The sequence below is a fragment of the Lepisosteus oculatus genome, chromosome 4 (genome assembly GCF_040954835.1).
Source record: "Lepisosteus oculatus isolate fLepOcu1 chromosome 4, fLepOcu1.hap2, whole genome shotgun sequence".
Taxonomy (NCBI): Eukaryota; Metazoa; Chordata; class Actinopteri; order Semionotiformes; family Lepisosteidae; genus Lepisosteus; species Lepisosteus oculatus.
Genome location: NC_090699.1, coordinates 45,765,870 through 45,782,250, shown reverse-complemented (window position 1 = coordinate 45,782,250; position 16,381 = coordinate 45,765,870). Strand labels below are relative to the sequence as shown.

Genomic DNA, 16,381 nt, shown 5'->3' with positions numbered 1-16,381 from the left:
CAACATGACTGGGTAGCTTGTTCCAAATTCCCACAGCCCTTTGTGTAAAGATTTGTCTGTATAAAAAGGACTGCCACATAGTTTACACTTGTGTTCTCTGCTTGTGTTTCACAGTTCATTCTGATGCTGTCCGTTGGGTTGACTTTGTCAGTGCCTTTGAAGATTTGAAAACTTGTATCAGGTCCCCTTGTAATCTTAGAAAGGGTTCAGTTTCTTCAGCTTGTCAGCCTCAGAATGTATCTGTTTGCTCTTCTCTGGACTGATTCCAGAGCAGCAGTATAATGTTAAATAAATATAGAATAAATAAGTACAATTTCTATAATCTGTTGACCAAAACTATACACAGTATTTTCAATGAGGCCTTACTTGAGCATTATAAGTTGCATTCACTTACCATCTCCTGATTTCAATCTACACATTTATCTATATACAGTATACTAACATTATGACCTTTTATTTTGTCCCCACAGTGATTATATTGTGTCAATATAAATACCCTAGTCTTTTTCATAAGTAGCATCTACAGTCCCAGTATTTCCCATTTTGTACCATTAGATTTCTCTATCTCTGTCCTCATAGTGGCGTCCCATCGCCTTCTCATCCAAATGTGCAAAACAGCTCACAAGACACCATCAGTCTCCAATAAAACACCATTTCCTTTGTTTTCTCAGGAAAGGGGAAAGGTGTCTACTGGCAGTTTTTTGGGATGTTTCTTGACACAATGGCAGTATATCCACAACAGCAGAGTGAACAGTATGTCAGTTGTCACATCCTCTGCTTAGACAGATTCATGTGTACTGGACAAATTTAAATTTAAAACATACATTCATGCCAAGATGCATGGCTGTCCTTGTGCCGCTGTTCACTGGCACTTCCTGTCCTATGCTAGATTAAACTGATACCTCAAAACCCACTGGCCAAAAAGAAACTGAGCAACCTTCTGGGCTGCTGATCGGTCGCTCACTCAGGGCAGGACAGGCCAATACTTAATTCAGTGGCATGAGTCAGTGACATTGTGCTCATTGTAATATAGCAGGGGCTCGTGTGTGTTCTTCCCAGCCTTCGGGATACTGGGATCAGTCCCCTTTTGCCTGCCAAATGAGGACCCACATCCTCATTTGGGTAGCGTCCTCACACACAGTCCTCCCCCCACTAGGGAACTGGGCGTTGGTATTGATCTCATTACAGGGAAGCATCTGGGCTGCTAAAGGGGCAAGATTGACGCCCTCGTTAATTTTTAATTGGCCACAATTGAGAGCTGTGCTACTGCTATTGATCCTGTCAGGGCTGGAGACGCATTGCGGACGAGGGGGAGTGGTGTGTGTTTGTGGTGGGGGGATGTTGGGCTGTGTTCCTCCCTGAATTTTATAAACTGGGACTCCTAGGCTGTTGCTTGTAACTTAAGTAGGTAGATTTGAATTATTTTTGCACTTCACTTAAGGTTCCTGGCTTTCAGCATTTTCCCTGACGGCGTGAGATTGGGTTTTTGCAGTTGTTATTGCTGCTGAACTGCCTCGTAAGATGGACCAAGGCTCACGTTTTCATTTGCCAGCTGAAGAAAGGCCCTGTGTGTGCTCAGGAGACCCGTACGTTGGTATCTGGCCAGTCAGAAACGGGAATTCACTTCCATGTTGCATAATGAAAGCCTGCCCAGTGTTTACGCTTATTGCCTTTGTCCAGTTGGCAATTTTTGCTAAAAAGCTTAACAGAACGGCAAGAACGTTTGTGTGAAACAGGGATCTTGCATGGCTGTGTGAGTGTGTGTCGGTGATGTGTCTGCGTGTGCGTGCCGTTGTTAGCCATTGTATCCGTTGTGTGTGTAACTGTTCATTTATTCACTGGAATAAATGTCACTAGAAAACCTAACTAATCGTTTTCAAGGGACAGGTTCTGCATGGAAGAACAAAGAGCTGTTTTCTTCCCTGTCCTCTGACAACCCTGATTAAATTGCTCTCTGCAGGAGGGTGCATTGATCTGGGCCTCTCGCAGCAGGCCTGCTGCTGTCTCGCTGTGGGAGGAAGGGGCAGAGTGCTCTTAGTGTGGATTTGAAGGCGTATCTCAAAGCCCCCACGCTGGGTGCACACCCCTCCAGGGAGGTCAGAGCAGGAGCGCTGGAGTTCTCTCTCTGTCAGGATCTTCTCATGACTTGGCGTGATGCCCCACATTGTGCCTCTGGACCAACAATTCCAGGAAGGAGATTTTAAAGCCGAAAAAAAAACACCTTTCTGCCTTGTTTTTGACAGATCCTATTTGTTGTTTCTATGAAAAGAGACACAGAACTTTCCTTTCTAGAAAGCACAATCTTTTCTTTGTACCCCTTTTCTAAATGTATGTAAATCATACAGTATTGTTTAGAAACCTGCAAGAATGCAGCTTCCTGAAGAAACTGGTTTGGCAGGGTTCCATTTCAGTGATGGTGACTTGGTTAAATGGGATTGTGGTTCTTCCTTGGAATCCGTACGTCTCGACAGATCAGTGTTGCTGAACACAAAGGCCTCTTTCTGTACGTGACTTATACAGCTGACTGGGGGACGGTGGTAGTCCTATTGAAAACGTGGTAGGTGTCTGGTACAAGCTATACGCAATGTAGTTGAAAAACACCCTTGGTCCTTTGACAAATGGCCGAATGAGATTTATAAGCAAAGAAACAAGACTCTCAAGAAGAACAGCCTCCTGCCCTTTATAACCTATTTTATGTAATTATTGAAAGCCTGAGCTGTGTGTTCCTTATTCTGTCTCTCTCTCGATCCCAGTTCCCCTCTCCAGAGTGGGACACTGTCACCCCTGAGGCCAAGAACCTCATCAATCAGATGCTGACCATCAACCCAGCCAAGAGGATCACTGCTGACCAGGCTCTCAAGCACCCCTGGGTCTGCGTATGTACTCTCTCCCTTTCAGACTTTCACCCACTCTTAGTTGCTTCTCTGTTTGTATGGACAATGCCGCCCTCTACTGTCAGACTTCTGACTGCAGAACCGGGGCCCTATCAGTAGACATCCCCCCCACGGGCTGTGCAGAAACTAGTCATAACAAGAAAGCAAGCACAGCACAGTCCTTGGAAATAACTAGGTTATGGATTCCTCTTGGCATTGGAAATGTTTTTGTCTGAATTTATGTCGAATTAGGCTATTAGCTGTTTTCAGGAATGTATGGTGACATTAGCATGGAGGAGTCCAGCCCCTGCAGTCCTCCCCAGTAAGCATGAGTCCTCCCACTCTGCCTCATGCATTTCTTGTCTTCTTTCTCTCTCCTTCAGCAACGTTCTACTGTGGCATCCATGATGCACCGCCAGGAGACAGTGGAGTGTCTGCGCAAGTTCAATGCCAGAAGAAAACTCAAGGTAGCCTGGCCTGTCATCTATTTCTACAGAGTTCCCCTTTCCCTCTTCCTCCCCATCCACGCCTGGGTTCCTACAGATTCTCCTGTTCTTTTTGAGGGCAACACAAACACTGCGTTTTCTGATCATTCATGCAGGCCCTGAAGCAGATGCTCGTGCAACAAGGTGTTTATACCACAAATGTGCAGGGTCTGCTTTAGTGACATTTGCTGTACAGTTATGCCTGCTACAAGTTAATCTGCTGATTTGCAAATACATTGCAATTCTATGGACGCCAAGATTCAGTTTCTTTTTCCCAGTGCTTTGCATCAATGTACAGTAGATCCAATGATGAAGTCATAAGGTAGAGCAGACAACAAGCACTCATGAACCTGTCGTGTGTTGTCTATACTGTTCACAGTCTAATGCACTGTTTATATTGCCATGAGGTCTTCAGAAATCTGCACCTGTGCAGTGCATAGGCAGAAGTGTAACCATTTATTGTAAAATACCTTTAATTCCGCACTAAATATTACACCTGAAGCAACAGCAGAACCTTTCACTAAAGAGCATCTTTCATCGTATGCACTGTTACAGCATTAAAGAGAAGAATAAATGTACCAAATACTTCTTATATGACTGTGTAGACAGTGTTCTGGGACTGTCAAATCACACCCACCCTTTTTTACATTAATTTTCATGCCGAAAATTGATTGGTCATCCATTGATTTGCTATATGGTGCACTTTTCAGGAGCACGTACCCCACACTTACAGCTGTGTTACCCTTACTTGACATGCTGGGGAGGCTGAGCCTTTGTTGCCACTGTGTGTGCCAGCTCACATCGAGTTAGAAGTGTCTGTGGGCAGGGGTGTTCTGCTGTAACTGTGCAACAGCGGCTCAAACAGATTAACACCAGTCTCTCTATTTCAGGGAGCAATCCTCACCACCATGCTGGTCTCCCGAAATTTCTCAGGTGAGTTCTTGGGAAGATCTGTGTTGCTTACGTAAGAGATGAACGTCTGCTGTTCATTCCCACCTCCTGCTGGGATGAGGGATTCTTTTCCACTTCTCCTCAATTCAAGCGACACGGATGGACTCTTTCTGTGGTTTTGTTTGAGGGGTAGAAGGTTTGTTGAACAGAAAGTACTGAGCACGGACATAACCACCCCTTATTCTCCCTGTCTTGAGGGAATTATAGCCTCTCAGAGGGCAGCCTGAATCGGTGTGTGGGATACGGAACTATATATTCTGCTTAATGGCACAGGAGTGCAATAAAGGTTGCAAACAAGAGATGGCCATTCTGGCCATCTTCCTCGTTTGGTTGCAAGTAGCTTATTGATCCAAGAAATCCACTGATTAAAAGGTCTTGCAGCTGAGAGTTATTTAATGGTTTGTTGGAATGAAAGATTGCATCCGCTCAGCCTAGTCTGAGCAGAGCTGTCCTCACCCCTTCTCCACTGAGGCACTCTCATACTCATGGTAGGATAGTGACCTCTGCTGTGGGAACTGGGTACTGCAGTCCCACCCTTGTAAGAAGAGGCTCCGCAACACATTTTTCCCTGGACGCTGCCTCTGCACTGAGGATCTCTGATTGTCGTTTTGTTTTTACTTTTGGTAAAAATGGTACTTCTTCTGGATTCCGTTTGAAGGGATCTTATAAGTTCTCATGTAATGGAACGAGATTTCCCTAGTCCTGGTTTCAGCGTTGCAGCTGTGTGTGTGTGGTTTTGTAGTTTGGCCTCTTGCTGTAGTGCTTTGGGGGTGTATCCTGCACTGAATGAGCCTTCCCTCAGGTGATGATTACACTAGGATCCCTATGATACTGCAACAGTTTCTAAATGGTTACACAGGGCACTGAGACCAGTATCTAGAATTGAGCTTCAGGGAATGGAGACACAGACCAAAAAGAAAATACCCTGAACCCCATCTGTGTAGTCCAGACTGGACAGCCTTACTCCTTTTACCTTCCTCTGTAGTCCATTGAACTGGGTTTCTATTACAGATTCTGTTCTATTACAAATTGATCAAACTATTGTAAAACTTACAGAAATATCTAGTTTTAAAAGGCTTACCTTATTTCTGTATTTCTATATAGTTATAGAAATATCTAATGCAAATCACAGGAAACTCCACTGTGAATGCATTGCAAGGGCGTGGCAATACTTGTTGGAGAACTTGAATTACTGCATTAGTTTACCATGGTAAAAGATTGTGGGGGGCTGACCATCTGGACTTTGTCAGGCCTCTTCATCAAGAACCGTTACAAACCAAACAAGCTGTTCTGCCCATCGTGTCCCTTTGTTCTGTCTGTAGTGCTCCCCCATCTCCATGTCTGTAGGGCCCCCCCATCACATTCAGCTGTTTTTCTGGTACCGTAATTGATGTCCTTCTTGTGCCATGTTTCTGGCTCTGTGAAAGAAAGCATGCCATGGCCTCTGGTGAGTATTTCTTGCTTGCAGTGTGAAACTGCTCTCAGCAAGCCAGAGTTCAGGTGTGTTAAGCCTCTGAGCTTCCCATAGGAGCTCGGAGAAGGCTAATCAGACGGCAAGCTCCCAGTTTGTAAGGGAGGCTGCTGCAGCCATACACTGTCCGTGTCCGATGGCTCCTCCCAACTCTGCGCCTTTCTGTCCACTAGTGGGCCGGCAGAGCACCGGCCCTGCTGCTGCCGCCACCACCAGCACTGCAGCGCTGGCGGAGCAAGGTACGTCCCCACAGCGGGGGGGGGGAACCGCTGCCCCCCACTCGTCCCAGCCAGCATGTCGCCTGGGAGCCTGCCCTGCAGTCACACTGGCACGCATGCCCGCTCTGACACAAATGCTCACACACACGCCTGCTTGCCCCCAAGATTCTCCATTCGTTCACCCGCTTGCAGGCGGCAGTCAGACTTCCACAGAGTCTGATCCGCTGCAGGCTCATCTATAAGCTGCACTGGTTAGGCAAAAAACTGTCAATTATAGGTGTGCAGTACCCATTGCCAGCAGGTGACCTGTGTACAAGAACCTGCAATTTGTTAAAGTGAAATAGTACGATCTGCCGTGCAGTGGGAGTCTGATTGCCTTGGCACCTTCCATCACCTCCCTGTGCCCCCCCCAGCTTCTGGTGTCCCATGCAGATGCCTGGCTAGCAGGGCACAATGATCTTTGCGCAGTCCCAGACTATCAGCTTGTAAGACACCCAAAGGCCACTGTTATAGTGAAAGACTAGAGTGCAAGATCGCAAATTACAGTAGCTCTGTGTGTTCCTCTTCTGCTGGTGGATTTCATCAGTGAGCTAGACTCAGGTGTCCTCTGTCAACATAATGCGTCGTTCCTTCAAACCTTTTACAGTTCATGTGACCATATCATCTGGCCTGCTAGTAAATACAGCAGGGTCTGTGGTAAACTCACCTGTGTCACAGAAAAGCAAGACCAGAGAATAACATACAAAAGCATTTAAATCTCTTGAGATAACTAATGCCTTCCAGTTATAAGAAAATGCTCCATCCAGTAAATTGTTCTGCTTTATAGCCTGAGGTTTAACAATTTAACAAAACACATTAAACATCAGATCAGATTAATGCTTACATCTATCATTTATGTTCTTGAACAGCATCTGTGCTTAATTTGTAGTAGTATATTATACATGTAAATACATATTAAAGAGAGGGATTTTCAACGCATCATTGTCGACAGAGTATTGAGAAACAATAAAACACTGCTCATGTGAGTAGTCCCAGCACTCTTCTTGCTCACTGTGACTTTGATAATGATAAGATGTTTTTTAGTGATCTCATACTGTAAGTAAATGATCAATTGGTTTATCTTCAAATGCTCAAAACAGTAGTTTTTTTAGTTCTGTAATAAGGAGTGTTAATCAGTTCAAGGTGCCGGTTTCTTTTATATTATTGCTGTTCTTTGGTTCTGAATTTGTGCTTAGTTGTCTTTTCTATTTGGCCAAAAGAAAGCTTTTGTTAACCCTATGTTTGCATAATGTAGACCTTGATGACCTTATATTGACAGAGATCTCTTATTTTTGAGTGTAGTCACCCAAGTACATTATGACAGAGGGGCAGGAATATCTTTGAATATGATCCTATCTGCCCTTTGAAAACTGTGAAGCACACATTTTAGTAATAGCTACCAAAAGTATGCTAGTAAAGTCCTCCAGCTTCTCTTACAGATTTTGTGCCTTGGTACACTGCTTTAAAGAAAGCCATTAGCTATCTCCCTCTGAGTCTGGAGCCTGTAATCAGTCTTGGCTTTCCCAGAGGCGAAGGGCTGTGCTCTGTTCTCTGGGCCACGCCACTGTTCGGGCTGTCCTCTTCTCGCCCCCTGGTATTTCCCACAGTGCCTCTGCAGAGGTAGCAGTGATTGGAGACAGGGTACATATCTTACCGACTACACCTGCAGTCTTCACAGGTACTGGGTGAGTCTTAAGGTGCATTGTGTTGTGGTCAGCAATAAATGCAAAGGCCAACCAACAAACCTCAGCTAGCCCTGAGTTAAAGATGGGTCGAGCCAGCACCAGCTGACTAATGGCATAAGCCTAGGCTTGACCTGGGGGCATGTGTGCAAAGAGTTCAACCTGGGTTCTGGTACAAGCACCATGGTTCTGTTTCCTTAGCTCTAAAATTTAAAGTTTAAAAGACGTGTAAATTCAGTATCACTTGTACTGACTGGTATTAACGACCCATTCATTCATGAACACCACCACCACAATACCTCTTTAATGGAGTGGGATGTACAGATTTACATTCAAACTCAACCGTCCCTCCACCAGGTGAAGAAGCTGATTTAATACCATCCCACACTGCATTGGGTTGGAAAACCACAAAAACAGCAAGCAAGCATGCGCTGTCAGATTGCATGGAAATCAGATGCATTTTGGGTTCCACCATTTTTCTGTGGTTGCTGATCTGTCCTGCTTGCTGGTTTCATCTGGAACGAACATCATTGACTGCTTGTGTCCTGTGATGGCTGGAGAGAGGCGCATGCAGTCCCTCAGGTCCCTCTGCTGGCTGGTAGAAACTGGGGAGCAGCTCTTGTAGTAGCTGAGGGTAGAGGCCATCTGCACAGGCCTTGCAGGTCCAACACCCACAACAGGACCCTCTTAACCACTGTGTTCTTGACCACTGGAGGTCCAGGCTGCTGGTGTGACCATGTACTTACATGCATTTGCTTTGGAAAATTGTGATTACTAATGTATTTTGCTTTCACAGTGGTTTTCTGTGGCTTTTATTATGAGGGCACTGTGGTACTGCAATAAACCACCATGACTTGCAATAATAATTAAGTAAGGGTAGAATTGCAGGGCCTTACAAACACTCAAGATGGAAGATCATGGTCTAAGAGTAATCTAGTGTATTAACACTCAGTAAACAAAAGTACTGATGATGTTATGGTAGTAACTGGCCATGCAGGTTGCCCTTATGAAACGTTCCTCAAGGGATCTGTCCTTGCCTTCAGAGTTCCCAGTCTGACTCAGACTGACCTCTGGGCTGGGCTCTACAAAGGGAATAATGTTAAGAAGTTAGTGGGTTTAAGAAGAGCCAAGCTTGTTCCCCTGGGGTTCCCACAGTAGATGATGAAAGAGACGTCCACCAAGCATGAGGTGCTTAGTAGAGTTGTTGAAATGCAAATAGTAGCGAAGATGAGTTTATTTTTATCAATACTTACATATGGTATTGACTGTATGAACTCATTGGTGAGATGACACCTCTCTAAAAGGAAGAAGGGGTTGTGGAATATGACCAGTCTTCCAGCTGCAGTTTAAAATGAGGCCGGTAACACTGGAAGCTGGTCGGAGAAATGAGCCCTAGACTCCCTCACAGGCAGCCATGAAAATGGGGAAAGTAAGTTTGCTGAATGCCTCCAGTCAGTATTTTGCATATCCTCCCACTGCAAATATAACAGCTTTTTATTTAAGTGGGTTTGTATATAATCATCACATACGTGGTCTTGTTTTTTGGTGTTTTCAGGCAGCTCAGGCAAGCTGTTTTAGGGTGTTACAAATGTTGCTCTCGTCTTCTGCTCTGGTGGATGCCTGTAGTCTCTCCAGGCTTTCAGAATCTCAGGCTGTGATAGACAGGCTCTCCTAGGTCAGTTTGTAGCAGTAGACGCCTCACTGAGCTTTAAAGAAGCAGTGTGTGCATCTTTGCTACTGTAGTTTTGCAAGATTAAAGAGTTGCAATATTAAAAAGTAAGCAGACGTGCCAGAGTCTTAAATGTAGCTTCACTGAGTTGGCCACATCATGTCTGTGATGGTTGTTTAAAGGCAATCCAAGAAGGTTAGAATACTTTCCTACATTTAATTATTTTATTACTGGGTAGTTTAATCCTTAGTCCTGGCTAGTCCTGACTCTTAACATCTATGATAAAAAGAGCCCCTTGTTGATACCTTTATTGGTGACTTCAAATGCTGTGTCCATTTCCTTTAGGTCCACCCATTCACCACATCACAGTGTACAGATCCCCGGCACTCTACAGTAGAGTTGGTCTCTGTGGAAAAGGACTCTTTCAGAATTAGGCCCTGACCTTGAGCATTCAAAGGACTATCAATACTCATCACCAGCCCACTTTGTCTTCATACCTGGTCAATAGGCACAAATTACAATTTGTCTTTCATTTGTCAGCTTCCTTTGTCCAAGACACAAATCACATGCACTATTGTGTGTATACAACAGAAGCAGAACAATTGCAGTCCTGGATAATGCAATTTGTTCCATTATGCATCTTCAAGTGTTGGCTATGCTCTGTTCATTCTGCAGTGAAACCTTCATAGGCAGGAGAGTGAAAGTGAGCTGTTCATGTCACAGCAGTCACAGAGCCCAGCCCTGTTCTGTAACGAGCAGCTTGGTAAAGAAACATTTTGAGCACCGGCACAGCAGCGGCGTCTGAAAGCTCTGCCTTATGGATCTCGCATGGCCAGATGTTGATGCTCATGCACAAGACTATTTCCAATGCATGGGCAGAAATGTTGGAAAACCAGCTAATTCTGTTTTTATTTGGGGAACAGGTGATTTTTAATTCTGTGGGAAACTTAGATCCAATTTTCAGCCCCTTGTACTGGCAGACAATGGGGACTGTGAGAAATGCTCTCCATTCACAAGTTTACACACTGCTGGTTCTGCAACAGTGTTCTAGTTTGTATTGGTTGGAGGAGGCATACAGCTCTCACCAGTGACACTGCGGGCTCAGAGGTTCTCACTTATAGTAGTAGAAGCAGTAGTTGAGCAGTTCTGGTAGAGCCGCCCCAGTTCTGCTCAAGGTCAGCGGACGTTTGGACTGCAGGGCTCAGACTGAGTTTCAGGCAAGTGCTTTTACACTTGAGACCTTGCATCTTTTTGCTTTTTAAGAATTATTTTCTTCAGGTTTGCATGCACACTTTATTGCTCTGCGGGTTCAGGGTGAAGATAAGTCTGCTCAATGTCTGGGCCTTTTCAGATTTTTACAGGTTGCAGTAGTATTTGCTCCAAATGCTAGATATTGTGTTTTGTGCCTTTTACTGACAGTTGGCTAAAATATGGTGCTTAAAGTGATCAACCCATCATGGTCAGTTTATGAGAAATTACATGTAAACAAAGGGTTTTCAATCTGGTATGGTGCATATAGGGCAGAACTAGTTGTGGTCAGTGTCCCATGCCCTCTGCTGTCCCCTGTCCTCTGTGCTTTTCACTAGCAGAGCTGATTTAGGAGTGCTGTTGGAAGAGATGGTTGTCTCCCTTTTGTGTGAGTCTAATAAATGGTGCACCCTGGGACCTGTAGTTTCAGTAGTGAAAGTTGCATGTTGAAGCCTTTGAGATATAACCCAAACATACTGCCCTCCACTTCATTCTAACTGCAGCATGCACCACACGGGAGAGTTTTGATTGCATCCTTGAAAAGATTTCTTTTTAACTAAGTGTTATGAATCTTGCTTTTTATTTTTCCTGCTTTTCTCTCCTTTTTTTCTGTGGAAGGTAAGGATCTCTCAGATCTCACTCTGGTATTTTCTGTTCCCCTTACCATGCCATAGTGAGTTTTACTCCCAATCCACCCAGCTCAGAGTAGTTTTTTCCTGAGTTTTTACATCCCAGTGCAGGGCAGGATCCCATCTGGGCTTCTGCTGGACCAACCAGTCAATCTGGTACCTTGTTGAAACCACCAGAGTGGGTGGTGAGAATTGGTCTATTTATACTGTAATCCTGTTGTGAACCTCAAATGTTGAAAAAGATGTTCCTATTTATTTACTGTTGAAATGCATTGGGTGATGGCGATGTTTTTAATAAACATTCATCGTTTATTCACCCAGTTTTTTATGTCAATTGACGGAGGCAAGGCTGATCACTCAGTGGTGTGTGACAGCTCTCTACATACAAAGCAGTGTTTCTTATCGAGAATGATTTTCTAACAGCTGTCTCTTCTTTTGACATTGGAGTCAAGGTTCAGAGAGCTCTAGATGAAGGATCTGTTGATAGATGTCATATCTTGCCATATTTTGACCCATACGTTCTGATTTCCCATGCTGTGATCTAGTGATGTCACATGATTCAGAATGCTTTTTAAGCTTCCTGGGTGGCTCGTGATTGCCTGTTATTCACTGCTCTTTACTCTTGAGAATGCAACGTGCTCTGTCCTTTAGTTGTGGAGTTCCATCCGTCTCCTTGGACAGCTGTAATTCTATGGACCTGTGTGAGCTGGCAGTGTGCCAGAACAATGTGGCACTGTTGTCTGTTATGTCCCTGCTCTTTGACAGAAACCCTTCGGCTTGGAGGACAAGAGCAAATCTCTCCAAGAAGGTGCAGCGGAGTCTGCATCATCGAAAACAATCCACGCTGTCCTACTTTTCCGACCAGCGCCCCCAGACTAAAATTTCTTAGAAATACAGCAAATTCCCATGTTTGGATGCAGGCAAAATAACCTGTGTTTTGATTTTGAGTGACGTACATGTTTAGCCCAGTCTGTGTGCCTTGACTAATATCCCAATTAAATCTGTAAAGGGAAAACATGAAACAGCAGGGGAGTCGCATGTGCTATGTGTGTGTGATGTGATTTCTCCCACACTAAAACTCTTTATCTTTTTCTTTTTATCTTACAGCAGCCAAAAGTTTACTAAACAAAAAATCGGATGGAGTGAAGGTAAGGGATTTTGAGGAAAGTGCTTTGTGTAATTCACTCTGTCTCTTCTCTTCGGTCTTTCCTGCCTCAGGTTTCTCTGCATCTTCTTAGCTGTAATGTCTTTCTGAGGAATCTGCCCTAACTGAAGGGCATGGTGAGTGCTGGCCAGCTGGCTGGATGAGCACTTTTCAGATCCCTCTGCCTGCTGTCACAAAGGATTGATTCACATGAAACAAGTTGACCTGTGACCCTCGGCGTATTGTATCGGTAAACCTGGCTTAATAGTTTAGTCCACTACACGCACTTCTGATAATGAACGCAGAGCTTTGTTGATTTTGTTCAAAATGTAATCAGAAAAAGTCTTCTCTGTTGCCTTATATTGCCCTGGATTAGAGCCTTGTCCTCATGGCAAAAGGGCATGAGAACGATGAAGCCTTGTCATTCCAGTTGTAGCCTGTGCACACAGGATCAGGTTGCTCAGGACGTCAGAGATGGAGATCACAATGTGCTGGTGCAGAGCAGCATTTTCAGCCTTGATTTGCATGCTATACTGCCATTGAGAGGAGTAACATGTCTTTAGTAAGGAGGGCTGAAACTGTGAACCAAGGAATTTTGCAGATATTTCAAGTTAACAGTGCAGGGGCAGAGTGCATCACTGCTGTGTCAGCAGGATGGCGAGAGTTCAGATAATGTATGTTTAAAGGGGATGCATAGTTACTGAAAAACTGAGAACATTTTTGTGCCTTTAAATACACAAATGACATGACGTTGTAGTGCAATTTGCACACTGGGAGGTATAAATATAAACACAAAAAATGAGAAAAGGTTTTTTTGACTTCTCTTTTTGCTGCTTTGTTTGGGGTCTGATGCAGTCTTTGTACCCAGAGCAGACCTTCCTATTAATCAGCTGGCAAGTTTGGTAACCCCTACAAGACTTCTGATTGGTCACGGGATTCTGTAAAACACGGATACCATGACTGCAGGTGCCTGTGTAATCCGAGCTGTCGCCAAAATGAGCAATTTGCAGCTCTCTGTGGGATAGCGCTGAATAATGTAGACCGGCGCAGAGTTTCCTGGCACCTTCTGTTGTCACCTTTCTCCATTTTCCCAAAATGTGTGACTGAATAGCTCAGCATGCAGGATAATTACGGAAAGGAGAGAAATGATGCAAAATCATTTCATCTGTTGATTTTCCCCAGCGACATGCCTTGGTATCCCATACTAGGGCCTTGTAACAAGGTGTCAGTATTTCAGGTAGTACACTTCCCTGGGCTTGCAGATCCACAGGAGGTACCCCTGAGCTTAGGGACAGTCTCCAGGGTGCCTTGTACTGCACACACACTGGCGTGACTCTGACTTGTATTCTCACCAGAAGTGGATTTAGGACTGTGTACTTTATCTGTAGGAATTAATACTTGCTCAGTTGCTGTGGACGTGCTCTCCAAGTCCTGAGAAAGCCAACTGTGCTTGAAGTTAGTATTAAGAACTGACAAAAGCTGGCTCCTTAACTTCCTGATTCTCACAGCTTGAGTTCTTAACTCCTCTGTCTGGCCAGCAAAAACAAAATGCTGAAACAATGACTTTTACAGTTTAACTACAGACTGTTTGCACTGCATGTTCCTACTGTACCACACTTATCTCCGAAGCAGAGGAGAAAATTAGTTAATTCTGAAATCACATCTGTGCTCTGTCGTCTCGCTACTGGGATGATGTGTTGTTAAGAAACTACAGCACTTTTTTTTCCCAAGTGTACTGTTAATCTATTTTGAATGTTACTCATATATGGTATCTACCAATAGCATTTAAGTCTGTTTCTGCAATATGGGCATGTTCTATCTTCCTGCAATATGGGCATGTTTCAGGTCTTCCTGAAAAGCATTAGCCAGTGTAAACCACTCTGGTTTGTTTCTTGGGTTTCTTATTTTCAAGGATAAGACGTGAGCTCGTTGTAATCAAGATTCTGTTGGTTTTGTTTGTAAGGCGCCCCCTTCCCCTTCTCTTCGTACTTCATTCGTCTCTCTCAAAGTACTTGTCCTTGCTTTTTTTTTCCTTTCTGTGAACTCTTCTAACCAGCAGCTGTGTTTTTCTGTTTTCTTTTGTTATTTCTTTTTATTTTCCTATTCTTTCTTCCTTCTGTTGTGATCTGTTCAGAAAAGGAAGTCCAGCTCCAGTGTGTATTTAATGGTGAGCTCTGTTTGGTGTCTCTTGGTGAGATGAAGTGGTTTGTGGGGTGTCGGGTCATGTGTGTGGCGGGGGGTGGGGCTGTCTTGTTGTTGGAAATTCATCGACTCCTGGTTCATCTGACATCACCACACACCACCCCCCCCACCCCCTCCCTGCCACCTGGCCCACACAGACATGTCCACCCCATGTGCCGTCATTGTTGCAGCGTTCACTGCTTCGTCTGTCTCTGTCACTCATCAGTCTCTGTGCTACTGCTAGGCCAAGTGCTCCTGCCCGGCCCCCCACACCAGATAGCTGGTGTCGCATGTGCCCAGGGGCAGCCCACCGACGCTAAACCATTTCTATTAAAGCAGTTCAAATCTGTCACCCCTTTTTCAGTTCTAAAGATGTTTTCAATACATCTTTAACTTCTCTCTAGAAATGAAGCACAAAACCTCCCCCTTGAGGAAAATCCAAATGAATGCACAGCACGCAAGAGGTTAGCATAGCCCTTTTCAAACCTGACACTCAAAAGACAGGATTAAATCAGTGAATTGTCCTCAGAAGGCCCCCAGCTTCATTCCTGGATCCTGCCTGGTGACAGCAGAAGGAAATGCTGGCTGTTGGCTTTGGCTGTGAGAAGGTCAGCTGATTCCTGTCGCCATAGCGATGGTAGTGCGGCTCATGACAGCAGGCTTGGCCTAGTGACAGGGGAGGGGCATTGCGATGTTTTTCTTTTTTACTTTGTTTATTGATTACATTTTAATTTTCTAATTTTGCAAGAGCTGTCTCATATTTCTTTTAGTTTTTTCCCCCCCTCGGTTTCCTGCCAAGACTCATGAGCAGTAATGCTTCAGACAAGAGAAAAAAAAACATAAACGGAAATGACAACAGATGCAAAGGTGTTGCACAGCTGTTACAGGGTGTCTTAGAACACACATCAGAAAGACTCCTTGAGTTCTTTGTTGACTCTCTGTCCAGACCTTTTCTGGGATGTGTCTTGATTACACCTGGTTGAAGTGCCATCTTAGGTCAGGCTAGGACACAACATGCATGTCCATCACTCCCCACACACAGCCCATCTCCAAGCCTCACCTGGACTGGCCTGCGGCCCCTCCTTCACTGCCCTGGTACAGCTGCTCCCACCTGCCTAACCCCCTTTGAAAGCTCCAGAGCTGCAGCAGCGCTGCCCATCCGAGAATGACTTCACGAAACGCCAAAAATCCCTCAGGATTGCAGGGATGGAAAGAGCATCCCCCTTGCCCACCAAAGTGAGCCATTCCAGGTTTAAACTGGCTGCAGCTTCCTGTGTCAAAGTTCACACCTCATCCTGGGTGTTTTAAAGTAATTGTGTGAGATTTGACAGGTTAAAATACCTGAACCAGACTGCCACTCTGCTTCATCAGTACAATACCTGTGACTGGAAATTCCTGGAATGGATCAAACTGGTGTCCAACAGGAATCTTGTTCCAATCCTTGTATTTCTGCCTTTTTTATGGGCTTCATACTATGGGATTTTGAAGCTATATTTTTTTTACATGTGTGTACATTTTTGCATGGGTGCGAGACCACTGTCGGAAGGCTCAGAGAGGGCCGAGCGGAGAAAGAGGCGATTGTCGTATGGCACATTCACCCCACTGTATGCACTTGAAGAAGCAGTGCTGTGCTCGCTCTGTGCCCAACCGTGCTCCAGCTTTTATTGTATTCATACACGGCGTTTGTGCCCATGTGCCACCTGACCACAATACAGTTCCTCCCAGTCCCTCTTTTCCTGCACACTTCCTTCGGATGAGTCATAAAACCAAGGTCCTGACTCTCTGTGGTCA

General features: G+C 44.8%; 1 protein-coding gene across 15 annotated transcripts in view; it reads left to right on the top strand.

Moving 5' to 3' along the window:
• LOC102691337 (calcium/calmodulin-dependent protein kinase type II subunit gamma) overlaps positions 1-16,381 on the top strand; it is a 111,753-nt gene that overhangs the window by 70,349 nt on the left and 25,023 nt on the right. For 6 of the 15 annotated variants that reach the window (XM_069189283.1, XM_069189280.1, XM_015347757.2 and 3 more), the window contains exons 10-14: positions 2,754-2,876; positions 3,257-3,340; positions 4,249-4,291; positions 5,954-6,019; positions 12,373-12,413. In XM_069189283.1, the coding sequence (XP_069045384.1) occupies positions 2,754-2,876; positions 3,257-3,340; positions 4,249-4,291; positions 5,954-6,019; positions 12,373-12,413 (357 nt within the window). Of the gene's footprint in view, positions 1-2,753; positions 2,877-3,256; positions 3,341-4,248; positions 4,292-5,953; positions 6,020-12,372; positions 12,414-14,543; positions 14,577-16,381 lie in introns of all 15 variants that reach the window. The other 9 variants (XM_069189286.1, XM_069189282.1, XM_069189289.1 and 6 more) reach the window with 3 other exon arrangements.